The following is a 15850-nucleotide window of genomic DNA, read 5'->3' as shown; positions in this document are numbered from 1 at the left end:
TGCCCACCCCCAGTAATACAAAGAACTTTTTCTTTCCCTTTCTTTCTCACACAAAGACAAACAGGAAAGTTGGGTGGCTCATGATTTTGGAGACTTAAGAGACCACTCCACTTGCTTCGTGTAAAGAAGATTATAGAGTTTGGCTCATTTATCTAAATGTAATCATTTGTAAACTTGTTTTTCTTGCAACAAGTAATACACATCTATATGTGTGTGTACATAAACCAAAAACCTCAGCCTGAAAAGAAAGCAAAGTGAGCTTCCCTCACTCATTCTCTCCTCACCCTCAGTTTCCCTCCTTAGAGAAAGTAATTCTTACCAGATTATTCTGCCCTCTGGATCCTATGAACCTTTTAATCTTGTTTGCGTTTTCATCAAGAGAAAAGAATAAGTATTTTCCAGGCACCTCCTGAGCACCAGGCCCTGAGATGTGTGCTCCACATCCATTAGTGCATTTAACATTCACCATAATTAAGAATTATTAATAATAATTAATGGTTCACCTTGAGAGGCTGATGCTGGGATTTCCTCCAATTTCAGGTGAGCAACCCAAGGTTAGAAGAATATGAGACTCTGCCAAGGCTGCAAACTTAAATTCAAATTCTAAGTCACTTTGTCTAGCTGCTACCTAGATAGTTCTGTTTCATAAAACAGAATCTCCATCCCTAACTTCTTTTCCCAGGAAACATGGGCCAAGGGATCCAAAGACCTTGGCACAAAAACTGGTTCTACAACTTAGAGCTCTAAGAACTGGGACAGATGACTGCACCTCCCCAGGCCTCAGTGTCTCCATCTGCAAAATGAGCTTAATAATAAAACCTACCACACAAAACTTACGGCAAGAATAAGTTTATTTCATGTAAAGAACCTGGACTGGCACCTGATATTATAGTAACTACTCTATCATGGCTAGCTGTTTATCGTTGTTATTATCATATGGCTGGTTAACAAATGGAGATTTGGAATGGTTTCCTTTCCTTGTTAATTTTTATTTTTATTTAGTCCATTTAGCTATGTAGTGACATAGCTTGGAGAAACAATTTGGGATGTATTTGGGAAGCCATGTGGATTTGTCTGGCTCCATTAGACCAATTTCCTTTGCTCTCCTCTCCCAGGGTTGCTCTTCGAACATTTCCTCTCTTAGCATTCACTGCCAAAATCATGGCCTTCTCTGCTGCCAAATCCCAGAAGCTTTCACTAGTGTTATTGCTATGATTTTTTTTTTTTTAAATCATGGAACTATTTCAGTTTTTATTTAAAAACTAGATTCCAGCAACACCCTCCCTAATGCCACAAGCTTGAAAATTTTTAAACTGAAAGTTTATGTGCCTATCATTTCCCCCTACCCATGTTCATATATCATGGAACTGTAATCCAACAAAACTTTGCTAAAATAATCTCCACTTATATAAATGGAAGCTACCCAAATTGTTTTTGCAACGGAAAAAGACACTTACTAACCTGATCATACAATGGACAAACTCATACCTGCTGAATTGGGCAATGTTGTCCACTTAATCGCTTTTCCCTTCTTAATTGAAAGCCAAAGTAGATAAGAAGGCTTGGTATCCTATGGCCAGCAGATTATCAAGTCAAAGGAGGTTTCAGATCATCAGATCTAAGGAAGTCAGACTACTGAGGCTCTCCCTGTGGTTAATGGCTAGCTACACAGCTTTGGCCAAGTCATTTCCCATTTCCTAAGTTTTAGTTAATTTATCTTAAGAATGAGAAGATGAGATCAACTTTTTCCTAAGAGTTGATCTAGCTCCTTTTTTAAGTGAGACAATATTTTGCCATCACCCCCTAAGCATCCTATCTGGTCTGGGCCATATCAGAGTAGAGCAGTAAGTTCCATATCACTAACACAGCCTTGGCAGATAAGCTTTAGCCAAAAGTACGTATGCATGTGACATGCTAGTTGTAAAAAACACAGCCTCTACTTATTGCAAAAATGCAGTTGTGCCAAGCTTTCAAAATAGAATTCATGGCAAAGCAATAAAATCCAGGTTCACTTTAATTACCCAATTTTAAATAATATCTGGGCATGCATATTTCAAGGGTGATATATCTGGGCTTCCCTCTAATACCCTTCCATGAATTCCTCCCATTCAACAATCCTGCTGGAAGCATCTGGAATGCAGTTAGCATAAGTCAGAAATCCCAGTGGGGTTTATAAGGCAACCTTTTGTTGAAATGTCACTGTGTATAAACCTTCTGTTGTATTATTTTTCTCCAATGGGAGACTTTGTTTCATAATTCTGACATCACAACTGGTTCCTCCAATCTAAAGTATTTTATGATGAATAACAAATGAGTAAGAAGCCCAGGAATTCAGGGGGAGTGAAGGTAAGGGCAGCAATGCATTTTGTTGTTTTAAGACAAAAGCCTTGACAAAGTTAAACAACTTAAGGTCAAAGATGATACATGCTAATATGTAATTCCTTAACCACCTCCAGAAGAGTTGCTTTTAAAAATGATATTGTGAATCAGGAATTAGGCAACTTTAGAAATGCTAAGAGTTTTTCCTGGTTCTTTAAGATGTTTAGTTCAACTGTTCCTTTCTCTATAAGACCTAGGCCAACTTTTTAAAGTTAATTTTGAAAGCAATACACACAAAGAACAAGGAATGTTAAGCATGCCATTCATAGAAGCCACCCTGAGCTGGGGCCCAAAGTGCTTCTGGTGTCTGTAGTTTATTAACCCAGCACCTTATCAGGGCAGGAGTGGGGGCTGTCTCTGCAACCCCACGGAACAGAGCCAGAGCAGCCAGAACATGAGTCACAGCTTACTTACATCACTCTTCCTGAACTTCGCTTTCAAACTCTTCATGTTTAGTCCATTCAGCTTTCCAAAGTCCTGGGAGATTTTTCAACACCTAAGCAGAGAATGAATGAATGAATGAACAAATGAATGAATGAAGATTTCCAAATATACTACACATTTTCTATTCTGATTGGATTACAACATTGGGCCAAGGGTAGGAAACAGGGTCAGAACTCTGACCATGTCAGAAGATGGTTGGAGTCAACACTGGGAGCAGTAAAGAACACAGGTTATTTCCACAACCTAGACACTTCTGACATTTTTAAAATGACCCAAACTTTAATTTTTTTCTTATTTTAACTGACAAAAACTGTACATACATGAGATATAGGATATGACACTGTGAAATATGTATATACTATGGAACAGGTAAATTCAGCTAATTAACCTCACATGTATATTATTAACTGGAGTGAAAACACTTGAAAGCTACTTTCTTAGCAAATTGCAACAATGTACACAATACAATGTTACTAACAACAGTCACTATGTTATACAATAATCTCAAACTTATTCCTCTTGACAAACTGAAATGATGTACCCTTTGATTAACATATCCCAATTCCCCTCACCATCCCCTGGTGACCACCATTCCATTTTCTGTTTCTATGAATTATACATTTTTATATTTCACCTGTTAGTTCCCACACATTAAAATGGAACAAGTTTAAGTTCCTGCTTAACTATCACTGTAAAAATTGCTCTATGGGTACTGCTATGGTTTGGATGTGGTTTGTCCACTGGGGTTTCAGTATTGGAAGCTTGATCCTCAGCGTGGTGATTTGGGAGGTGAGGGAATGAGGTAAGGCCTACTGGGAGATCCTTAGGACACATCTTCAGAAGGGAATGTAGTTCTCCTGGAGTGACTTTTTAAAAACCCTGATCCTGATCCTTGCATCTCTGGCTTCCCATCTGGCAAGGGGACCTCTTACTTCCACACACACTCCCACCATAGTTCTGCCATCCACCAGAGCTGAGCTGATGCCAATGCCAAACCCTTGAACCTCCCAAACTGTGAGCTAATAAACCTCTTTGCTTTACAAAGTTACCTAACTGCAGATATTTCATCATAGTAACAAAAAAATGGACTACTACATATATATTCCTTACAAGTAATTCCTCCACACAACCTTCATTTTGCAAGGATACCATCTACTTCCCTTTGAAGAGCGACAATAGCAAAAAATGATAAGGAAAACAGTTCACATTCCAGATGCCATTCACTCCCTATTTATTTTTCCAGAGCTTGCCCCTCCTTCCCCCACCCCCAAGCCCTCTTAAATGCACAGAGCAGTTAGCAAAAAATGCCAGGAAAAACAAAACCTCCCTCATCGAATAACTCATTCCTCAGGGGACCACTCTAAACAGTGCAAGACTCGCCAGGTCCTTATGGGGCCCAGCAATTTTGAGTTGGTGCTGGAAGAGTCTTAAGCAATTTCTTCATTTAGGGGAAGTCTGTGGTCTTCTGGAAACTAAATGTTCTCTTTTTCAAGTAAGTATATATGTGATTTTTTTTTTTTTTTTCAGTGAAGAAGGTTCCTAGTTTTCATTGGATTCTGCAAGGTCCTTGTCACCCTTCAAAAGTGAAGACCACTCATCTAGCCCAAGATCTTCATTTTCCAGTAGAAAAGCCTCAGAGAAGTCAGGACGCTTGTCTGCAGTCAATCACTGAGCCTGTTTATGATGGAATTCAGGATCAAATCCCAAAGTATGACTGCATGCTTTTCTACTGCTCTATTTAGCTTATGACCAAAACCAAAAGCCAGATCCTAAAAGATGGGTGTATTAGTCAGCTTTGGGTTGCTGTGACCAAAATACCTGGCAAGAACAATGCAGATGAAGAAAGGTTTATTGGGGGCTCATGGTTTCAGAAGTCTCAGTCCATAGATGACTGGCTCCAATGCTCTGGGCCCAAGGTGAGACAGAATATCATGGCATAAGAGAGCTGCTAAGGAAAGCTGCTCACCTCATGGCAGCCAGGAAGCAGAGAGACGGGGAGTCACAGAGAAGATAAACCCTTCCAGGGCCCACCTCCAGTGGCCCACCTCCTCCAACCACACCCCAGTGGCCTAGGATTAGCACACAGTTCATCAAACTAAAATGGACTACTTATGTTACAGCTTTCAAGATCCAATCATTTCATCGCTGAATATTCCTGCATTGGGGGAGGTTTTAGGGGACACCTCATATCCGAACCATGACAATGGTAAAATATGATACATAATTTATCTCCTTTATTAAATCTAGAAATGTGTAAAACATGGAGTCTTTGCATATAGATTTAAAAATAATCAAAGTGCATTTAGGTCAAAATGGCAAGACAATCCATGTGAGAGTTCCTATCACATAGTAAGTACTTAACAAATGACTCCTTCAAGTTGTACCTGACCAAAAGTGAAAACAAGTAAAATTTAAACAGTGGTATTCCAGTTGCAAACTAAAGAATGGTAGACAAATGTTTAAAAAAATCTAGTCATTATTATTTTTTGTAAAGCCTTTCAAGGTCATTTCATGTTTCTCTACATTCTTATCATTCTGGACAAAACTGATTTGAAAAGATAGAAAACAGAAAATGCAAGCAACTGAATAGCTGTACTCATCCTTGCCTGTGTCCTTGTTGTTACCTCCCAGAAGTCGCCCAGCAACTCTCTGGCTTCTAATGTATTCACTTTCATTATTGCCGCTGCCATTAAGCAGAGCTCTTGGATGAATGGCATGAAAACCCAGTTATCATAAAGCACTTTGATGGCATTCATCTGGAGGCCACAGTTACTGAGACCTCTCCATGGTCCCTTTCAATCTTCCCAGCCTGGAAGAAGTGACAGAATACATGTTGCCTTGGAAACTGTACACACTGTAATTACACGTTTAATTTCCAACCATTTACACTCAGAGAATTCTGGGCTGGTACCTGCAAAGCAAGGGCAAACTCCAAGGCAAACTTAAAGTCAGCCCCTAGTTCATCTGCACCAGAAGGACCTGGGAACAATTTGCTAACGCAAAACCCTAATCCCTATCCTATAGAAACTGAATCTCAAGAGGCAAGGCCCAGGAATTTCCCTGGATGAATCTTTGTGTACTGAAGTTAGAAAACCTAAAATAGACGTTGATAAAACAGGGAACACACCAGTCAAAGTGGACCTGGTTTGTGTACCAAAGTCAAGCTGGTTTTCTTAGGTCAAAACAAATCACCTTTTGGTGAGTAACAACAGAAAAAATGATAATCAGATATTCCCAAACTATCACTGGCCCATGGTTTCTATACCAACTGTTTTAAGAAAATGGAAATTGTCCAGCCACCTTCTGGAAATAACCAAGGAAAGAGACCAAATCAGTGTAGTGGGAAGAGGAGAAAGGAGAAGCCATGCTGGGATAACCCACAAAACTATGTTGCCCACCAAGGCAGAACTATCTAAAACATTCCTTCATTAAGAGAGCATGAGGTCTTGGGCAATAGTGGGTAAGATTTTTGTTTGAGGTCATGGGGTTTCATGGGTGTTTTGTTAGGGTTTTTTTAAAATGTGTTTGTCTTTGGTTTTCTTCTTCTTCTTTTTAAGCCTGGCAGTGAGAAGTATGCAAACTCTTATTTGAAGAGGATTAAATAAACAAAGTAGCAAATTCCAAAGGATCCCAGGGGAATGCATTAACTATTAAATGAATGTCTTCCTGGAGCCCAGAGCCTGGGTGTGCTATTGCTGGGTGGTCAGTGGGTGCAACTCCACCATGATAGAGATGGGTGTCTGAGGGAAAGAAGTTCTGAAAGCCTAAAGAGTAGTAACTCTAAAAACAAGAACTGTTGTTGGTGGTAATTGGATTTATTAATATATCACTGCTTTCCTGGGATTCCTACCAGGTTCTAACTCCGGGAAGCCATGGCAGTAGGAAGAAACTGAACAGCTAGCATCTCCTCTTACTAAATATGACCCAGGAGTAAATGAGAGCCTTGCCTTCCTTGGATCAGTTGCAATTTTACAGCCCCAAGTCTCAATGCCAAACTCCCAAAGCCCAGACAGGACTACAGCCTACTTTAAGTAAAGTGTCATCTAAACAGCACAATGAGGCTACATTAATGGCAGTCCTTAGACAAACCACTTATTAAGGATGCCTATTTCAAAAGGATTGCAGTGAAACTGAATTAGCTGCACAGCAGCCTCATTTGGGTAAGTAAAGAAAGAGGATCACACATCCATAGAAAAAGTTATCTGAATTAACTTCTTCCATTTCAAGCAGAATAAGACATACCTAACCACTGAGCAAAAGTATTAGTTTAGTAAGTGCTCAGTTCAAAACAATTCACCAAAACATGTCATCCTTCATGGGTCACCAATCATTAGCACAGAAATTATGGAGATCAATGAGGAGGAAACAAAGATGTGCAGCCCCACTGCATTCTCATTTGGAAGACTGGATGCAACACACGGGGTTTTCTTATTAATTTATTGTCCCCTTTAAAAAAAATGTAACTCTCAAGCAAAGCTTAATACCTGATGGCTTTATCTGATATAATTGTAGATAGAATAAAAAAAATCTTTGACAATAACCAAGAAAGCTTTATCAAGAAAGTTAGGCTTAAGCATTAAAAAAAAATAGCAGAATGGATGGATATAGGATGATGAAATATTTTTAAAAATTTGTGGTAATGGTTGCACAACATGGGACTACACTAAAAACCATCAGTTGTCCTCTTCCAGGAGATGGATGTATGTGAATAATAGATCCACAAAGCTGTTACTTTCAAATGGGGTAACTACCCCATTACCTTTTCCAATTGACAGAATTAGGAATATTCTAAGTTAGAAACCTCTAGATTTATTATAAAAGAACTTCAAAGGAACAAAGCTTAATGTGCAATGCTTATAAAATGCTAAAAGATGGCCAGGCATGATGGTGTGTGTCTACAATCCCAGAGTGCCCAGCATGCTGAGGCAGGAGGATCACAAATTCAAAGCCAGTCTCAGCAACTCACTCTAAGCAAATTAGCAGAAACCCCGCCAAAATTAAAATAAATAAATAAATACATAAATACATAAATACATAAATAAAGCTGAGGATATGGCTCAGCTGTTAAGTGACCTTGAGTTCCATTCCTGTTACAAAAAAAGGGGGGGGATGTGGCTGCTCCCAGATTTTCTTTAGCTATTTCTCTACCACAAGCCAGCACTGATTTGAAGTAGTTTCAAACTACTCCTACTCCCCACCCCACTCCATCCCACATATGGCCAAAGGACTACTTTCTTCTCACTCAGGTATCTGCAACCAGAAGTGAAACTCAGCAGTTCATCATTTTCTAATTCCTTGGGTAATTTAGAAATTCAACTCGATAGGGAGCCACTGCTCCAGATTCAGTGATGCCATGCCTATAAGTTACACTTGTAGTCAAAAATAATCCACAAGAATTAAACAAGTAGATCAGATCAGTATCTCTGGGCTGCAGGAGCAGCTTGGTGGTAAAGTGCATGCTTAACATGTGTGAGGTCCTGAGATTGATGCCCAACACCCCCCCCCCCAAAGATTGATATTTCTAAGCACTGGCTATATTTGGATCTTTCAAATTACTATGGAATAGGGGAAACGGTGGCAGGAGTTCAAAAACAAACTAGTTGGATACCCACGGCCACTAAGAAATATTAGGGAGATGGTGGCTGTACACACATTCTTCCCAAATCACAGAATACAGGAGCATCTGAGAAACCATACCACAGGATTCAAAGGCAGTGGTTTTAAATAATTATGGCAGAATTAGAGGAGCAAAGTAAATAACAAGGTCCTCTAGCTAATCCTTCCATCATGGGGCAGTGAAATACTTCTACCAAACCCTCAGCAACACCAGAACACTAACACATACCCCAGACGGGATCCAGGAATTTTTCTACCAAGTTAAAAAGTGCTCCAGTCTGAAAATCCACACCACTGACAACAGCACAGAACAAATATAAGAAGCTAAATGCTTCTCTGCTTGTTAGGAATCCACCTCTTCTCCTTCTAGTGCTTATTTTCTTAGACAATAATCTCTGTGCCACAAAGATGGAATTTTAACCAAAAACTGTAGAAACATCCAATTCTCTCAATCTGGCCAAACAAAAATAATCTGTAAAAGCCCTCTCCAGATCAACCATTCCAATAAAGGTGTCCCTAGAGACACAGCACCCAATGCCATCCAAACTCCTGGGGGTTGGAAGCTGCTTTAAGTCTCTGCTTCTCAGATGGGGTGGTGTTTAAGAGCTGTGTCATTCCTTCCAGACTAAAGAATATAAAGTGGGAAGCACAGCCCACTGGATATTGCTCCCCCTTGTCTAATGTACTCTGTCTCCAGCATACTGTTCTTAATCTATAAGACTGAAGTTTAAACATATATGCACATTAGGTAATGGGAAGCAGGAGTAGGCTTTGCTGGAAGACACAACTGACCGAGGGATGCATAGAAAGGGGTTTAAAATTTTTTTAAAAATCTCATAATTGGGTGTTAAATACTTCAGGAATTTAAAAAGTGAAAATCCTTGAGGGTGGGGAAAATCAGATAAGCCTTTATAATTGGGGCAGAGGTCAAACTGGCCTTCAGTGAAACACAGGATTTGGGCAGGCTGGGATGGGGGAGGGCATTTTGTCTCTCTCCCAGGACATGGGTACTCCCTTCTTAGATCTTCCAGGCACAGGTCAGATACCTGGGCAATCTCTCCAAGCTTCTCTCCTAGGCTGAGTTGATGCCGTGGGAAACTGAAAAACTCTCTCCAAAGAAAGATTCTCCCCCAATCTGCTTCCTTTAGATGCTAGATATGAGTAAACGGTTCAAGGTTTTGAGCAAACTTGAAAATTTACACCTGCAACTGATTATGTAATTTGGAACAGAGATTTGCAGGCCAGAATTTTCATTTTGCATATATATATATATATATATATATATATATATATATATATATATATATCTCCTAGCCACCGGCATATAATCAATAAATGTTTCATGAGTGAACATATAGGACAGAGATACCAATTAGGAACCTGTGTAACCTTTAGCCTCACCCTTGACCTCAGCAGGGCTCAGCTCGATCCTGTACACTGAGGAGGTGTGTGCTCTGACATGGGTTTGCTCTACTGGGATTTGAATAGAGGCAGCAAAATGATTAAGTTTCACCATGTACAAATCAAAACCCCAAGTTATAAAAATTCCATCTCATTTGGCCTATGAAGGCTTAACAAATTGACCCTCCTGGTCTTGCCTGCCAGCCCCACTCCCGTCACTTATATTCTCCTCCTGCAACATCTTTCCCAACCTTAACCAAGGAGCAGAACACTTTGAATAATGGAATGCAGGACTCAGTGGGAGCAAGAATCATAAAACAGAACCCCAGGGCAAGCTCTTAGGATAGATTTTATCAGCCTGATTCTGGAGAGAACTGTGGTGAAAGCCAACAACTGCCCCCAAGACAACATGCCTGTTATTTCACAGAGAGTTAACCTGACTAGTTAGAGAGCTCCTCACTGAGGACAAATCCATTCTAGACAGGGGGCCCGGGTTTCACCTACAACCTTGGCAAAGGTTTCTTCAGAGTCAACACTTAGTGACCCTTTCCTATGGCTGAATAAATGAATACATACTAAATGAATGAAAGACACTAAGAATCAGACTGGAAGAACAAGGATACAATAGTCATTTCAAAGAGGCCAGTTCAAGATGCAAATTTTCAAAGGATTTAATGGAAAACTGGTAGCAGGGCTTTTACATGCCTTACCCACATGCAGGGTCTAAAAGCACCAAAGTGTGGAGACTGGTGGATCTTTCCCTGGAGAGAATATGCAATGATTTCTACCATTCCTACTCAGCCTCATGAGAGGGGTTTACAGGAGTGCTTGGAAAGATTGGATGGGTGTCTGATCCATGCTCAGAAAATCTAAAAGGCAAGAGAGAAACTGACCTATGCTTCAAGGATGAAAATAAAGGAGAGGTTGCTACTGTACTTTGATCAGCCTGAATGTTGGAGACTATCTAGCCATAAATGTGTGCTTCCTATGGGCCACAAGTGGACAACTCACAACAGAGGGCTGTAAGGTGTCACAGATTCTCTGAAACCCAGTGGATTAGGAGGAGGGCAGAGCAAAGCTGATTGCCTGATGGAGAAGCAACACACCAAAAGCAGCACATCACTTTCCCTGGTAACTGTAGAAGATGTCTCCATTGATGGCCCAGAAGCAGCAAGGAGAGAAGAGCAATTGTCAAAGGCCCCCTCTTCTGGTCTGCTTGGGCTGCCACAGCAATGCACAGTAATTGGTAGCCTGAATAACAGAAATGTATTTCTCTGAGTTCTGTAGGCTGGGAGTCCAAGGTCAAGGTGTAGGTGGGTTGGGTCCATTCTGAGGCCTCTCCCCTGGGCTTTCAGATGGCTATCTTCTCTCTTTATTTTCACCAGGCCTTCCTCTGCCTCTGTCTATGTCCTCACGTCTTCTTATGAAGATGACAGTCGCATTGTGTGAGGGCTGACCCATAGAACCTTATTTTACCTCACTATTCTATAAAGGCATTTCTAGTTATAGCCATATTCTGAGATACTGGGGGCACACAGTTTAGCCCATAACACCTCCAGAAAGATTTCAAGAGCAAGATTTAGCTCCAAACACATGTTACACACTATCTAGCACTATCTAGCTACAGTACTAGTCAACTAAGAACTTTCTAATCCCTCTTACTTTTCATCCTACCCTCACACCCAATTATACCAGAAAATGATTCCTAGAGGGTCACAAAGCTTGACAAGCAAATGGCAGGGCTTCTGAATGTCTTACCCACATGCGGGGTAGCAGGGTGAAGTGCAGAAAGTGAGAAAAGGGGAAGTCATTTAACTTTAAATATCTTTGTGGTTTTTTGTTTGTTTGGTTGGTTTTTGGTACCGTGGGTTGAACCCAGGGGCACTATTCCAAGTCCTTTTTATATTTTATTTAAAGATAGGGTCTCATTAAGTTGCTTAGGGCCTCGCTAAATTGCTAAGGTTGGCTTTACCCTTGTGATCCTCCTGCCTCAGCCTCCAAGCCACTGGGATTATAGGCATGTGCCAGTGTGCCTGGTCATTATTTGCAATTGGACATTCTGGACTAAAGATATATAGTTTAGTGGTAGAGTACCTGATTAGTATGTTCAAGGCCCTGGGTTCAATCCCTAGCATTGGAAGAATGAACAAAAAAAAAAAGAAAGAGAAAGATTGGTAGATAGATAGTTGGGGCTGGGACTGTAGCTCAGTGGGTAGAAGACTTGATCAGTATATGCAAGACCCTGGGGTTGATTTCCAGAACAGTAAAAAGGAGGAAGGGGAGAAACTGGACATCTAACCTAAGAATTGAGAGTATCTAACAATTGAAATTCACTGTGAAACTTTTATTTTTAATTAAGAATGATCAGAAAAGTCACAGATTTCATCCAGAGGCAAGAAGTATACTAACTGCACATTCAGACATTGGGACACAAAATAAAGCAGCTTTTGTGATGACATCTTGTCAATCTTATATATTCACCATATCAAACACAAATGAATGAGTGAATTAAAAAAAGCAAACGTCACTGAGTATTAATTAAGGGCTGGGTGTTTTCATATGTGCTTTTGTATGAATTAACTAAGGTGCAGATTTCTTAAAAGATTACCCAAATAATAAAGAAGTTAAGAAATATTTGAGTTAATGAATATGCTGATTACTTTGATTTGTTTACACATTGTACACACATATCAAAATATCACAGTGTACCATAGAAATATGTACAATTAGTGTGTCAATTAAAAATTTTAATTAAAAAATTTTAAAGGTATTAGGGAAAAAATGACATCAATAGTTTCGTTTTGTCAATGGATCCTTTCTAAGATCCATTAATATCTCACAATTTTTCAAAGAAAACAAACGAGCACATTCTTTTTAAACCATAAATGTCATTCAGCTATTGCATCACAATAATCAAACAGTAAAACTCTTCTGAAAACATTAATCTCCCTGTATTCACAACCTGCCTTTATCCAGGGGATGACATTTCTCTTGAGAACAAAATATATCATTCTTCTTTGAGAATAAAGCCTGCCATCAACTAAGACTGATCTTGGTCCCTGAATTAGCCGGGGCCAGAGGCACTGATACAAAATTGGACAGGGCTCTGGCAACATTACTATCTGGTCTGTCAAATCTGCTCCTCACGGGCTCCAATGAGCCTAGCAAAGAGAAGTCCTAAGGTTACCTCCTGCCCTAAATTCATCTAATTGAAAAACTATTGACTTAATCAAAACCACAACTTATAGAATACAAAAATTATTCTAGGACTAAGAAACTCTCAGTGATTAACCCATACACTGCGGTTATCATATAGATGATCTCTAAAATGTCCTGTCTGGTCAATATTCATCTTCTAATGTTCCATATCACTTTCTAAAGACACCATTGTGCTCACCTCTCAAGAGAAAAACTGCCTTGCCCATAGCTAGGGATCAACCTCAAACAGCCAGGTATAGGAAGTCGTCTGTACCTAGGTGTGGGTAAACCGCTTGGGGGCTATTGTCCCAAGACCTGGCCTTGAATTTTACCCATCTTGAAATCAAAAAGAACCTATCAAGTATAGGTCCAATCCTTAAGCATTAATGGTGAAAATGCAAAAAAATATAGCCATTGTGGAAAGTCTGTCAGTTTCTCAAAAAGTTAAATCAAAATTTACCATACGCATTCCTATGTATCTAGCCAGGAGAAATGAAAACACACATCCTCGGAAGGCTTGTACATGGGTGTTTATAGAAACAGTATTCAAATTGTGAAAGAGTGAAACAACTGAAACATATCCTAGGTAAACAAACTGTGGCATTTCCACATAATGGAATACTTTCCAGCAATAAAAAGGAATGAAATACCAATCCATGGTGAGCATGGATAAAGCTCAAAAGCATTATGTTAAGTACAGTCAGACTAAAGACCACATATTACATGATTCCATTTCCACCACATGTCTAGAAAAGGCAAATTTATAGAGACAAAAGGGATTAGTGGTTGTCTAGGGCTGGGGATAGATGGTAACAGGAAGTGGCATGAGGAATCTCTCTAGGATGAGGGAAATGTTTTAAAACTAGATTGTGGGGATGGCTGCACAACTCTGTCAATTTATTAGAAATCATGAAATGATACACTAAAATTGGTGTTTAAATTGTAGCAGGATGAAGTGAGGGTGTTTCTTAAAAGATGAAATGCAAGCCGGTGAGGTGGTACACGCCTGTAATTCTAGCTACTTGAGAGGCTGAGGCAGGAGGATCACAAGTTGGAGGCATAGTATGTATTTAATGCAAAAAGTAAAAAGGAGGTCCATGTGCAAAGTGTTTGGTTATGAAAACTATCTTTAGAGTGAGAAAATAGGCTCTACTCATGGTTATATTTAACCCCTGATTTTACTCCAGGAAGATTTTATTGCCAAAAGTTGACTTTCTGAATATTTCATTGGCTCTTTGACTCAGTTTCAAAATAGGGACAACTTGGACTCTTCATATTCTGGAATGTGGAAAATGTCATTTACAATGATCACAGTTGTTCCATGTCAGGTACTAAATCTTTTTACCCAGTTATCCAGTGTCTTGAATACTCTTCAGAATAAGGGACATATAAATAAGTTGACAGCTTCTGTGAGTATGGATGTCTCCAGGATAGGAGAGAGGGAGCAGATGGAGAACCCTAAATGATTTCTACTGTTCCAACTGTCACATCTGGACATATTTTGAGCCCTGGGGGTTCAAACAAGGATGTTTCTCATCTGAAGCCCAACAAGGAGGGGGTGTGTGCTCCCTTACAGGCAGGCCTCTTCCTTCCCTTTAGCATACACTGCCCCTGTATGCTGTAGTCATGGGTCTGTGACATTGGTTTGCTTGGCAGAGCCCAGCCTTCTTTCTCTTCTCTCCCCACCCACCCAGGTCATTCTGGCAGTGGCTGCTCCATAGAAATGGGAAAGTATCATCAGGACTTTTCAGAGAGACTTGGGATTCTTGGCATTGGGGTCAGGGGAGTGGAAACTTTCCTCTTTAATGAAGAAGCTGAAAAATGTGAACCTGGCAGCTTCCAGGACCCAGTTCTAGGCTGTGCAGAAAGCTGGCTTAAGACAGGAAGGGAAGAGCAGGGGAGGGGGCTGCTTCCAGTGATCCTGGAGGCCCTGCTAGTTCTGTCACTGGCAATGTAAGAATGCTGACGGATGCTTTGGTGCCTTCTCACCCACTCAGTCATGCTTAGTCTATCATCTCAGACAGTGAAAAAGAACTTCCAGTTGTAGTGGGTGTGCAGTCTGTTCAGCCCATCTCTGAAGTCAGTAGCTAAATTTACTTCATGAACCTACAGAAGTGAAATATATACTCTCTGGAAACTAAACGAAATTAACACAATGAGCTGTCCTGCAATGTCCCCTCGGAACCTGTGTTAGGGAGGGCATTCACTTGTTTAGTCACTAGCTGCTCCCTAACCTGATTTGATCTGCTCTGTGTCCTTGCACCTGAATTCCACCTTCAAAGTGTTCTGTTCATTCTCCACTATGACTGAGGTACAGTCTCCACAGAAGACTTTGCCAGCAGCCCAAGCATGGGTCTTCTGGCCTATTCCATTCTGAGAGTAAGTTCTTTCTGGCTCTTCTACAGAGACCAGACCAACAGTGAAAATAATCACAGTCAATTGGAAATGAATAGGTTAGACTATTTTAAAAATTTTTACAAAATAAAAAGTCACTGTCACAGCTGGGTCCAATTGGAACTAGTGGTTGGGGTTTGGAGATGAGGTAGACCTCAGCCCCTCTGCTTCCAAGGGACTTGGCTCTATAGAGATGAGGGGGTATGAAGAAAAAAATAAGGAAGCTGTTTCTGTTTCTGAAGCCAAACAGAAGAAACCTTTAGGATAGGAAGGAACAAGGAGAGAGAAACACTGAGTTGGCTTCCCTGGGAGTCTGGAGGGGCCGGGGGGATGTAGTGTTCAAGGTCCAACGATATTCCTCTGAGCAGTTATCCTTGAATAGTGTAAAGATATGATATGCAAATATAGTCAGTCACCC

At 40.3% G+C, this 15850-nt stretch overlaps 1 protein-coding gene across 4 annotated transcripts in view; it reads right to left on the bottom strand.

Moving 5' to 3' along the window:
- Nucleotides 1-15850, bottom strand: part of Rai14 (retinoic acid induced 14) — a 136125-nt gene that overhangs the window by 107619 nt on the left and 12656 nt on the right. For all 4 annotated transcript variants that reach the window (XM_071612649.1, XM_034636109.2, XM_071612650.1 and 1 more), the window contains exon 2: nt 2794-2875. In XM_071612649.1, the coding sequence (XP_071468750.1) occupies nt 2794-2829 (36 nt within the window). In that variant the 5' untranslated portion in view covers nt 2830-2875. The remainder of the gene's footprint in view (nt 1-2793; nt 2876-15850) is intronic.

The sequence above is a fragment of the Marmota flaviventris genome, chromosome 5 (genome assembly GCF_047511675.1).
Source record: "Marmota flaviventris isolate mMarFla1 chromosome 5, mMarFla1.hap1, whole genome shotgun sequence".
Classification (NCBI taxonomy): Eukaryota; Metazoa; Chordata; class Mammalia; order Rodentia; family Sciuridae; genus Marmota; species Marmota flaviventris.
This window is presented reverse-complemented; position numbering and strand designations above follow the sequence as displayed.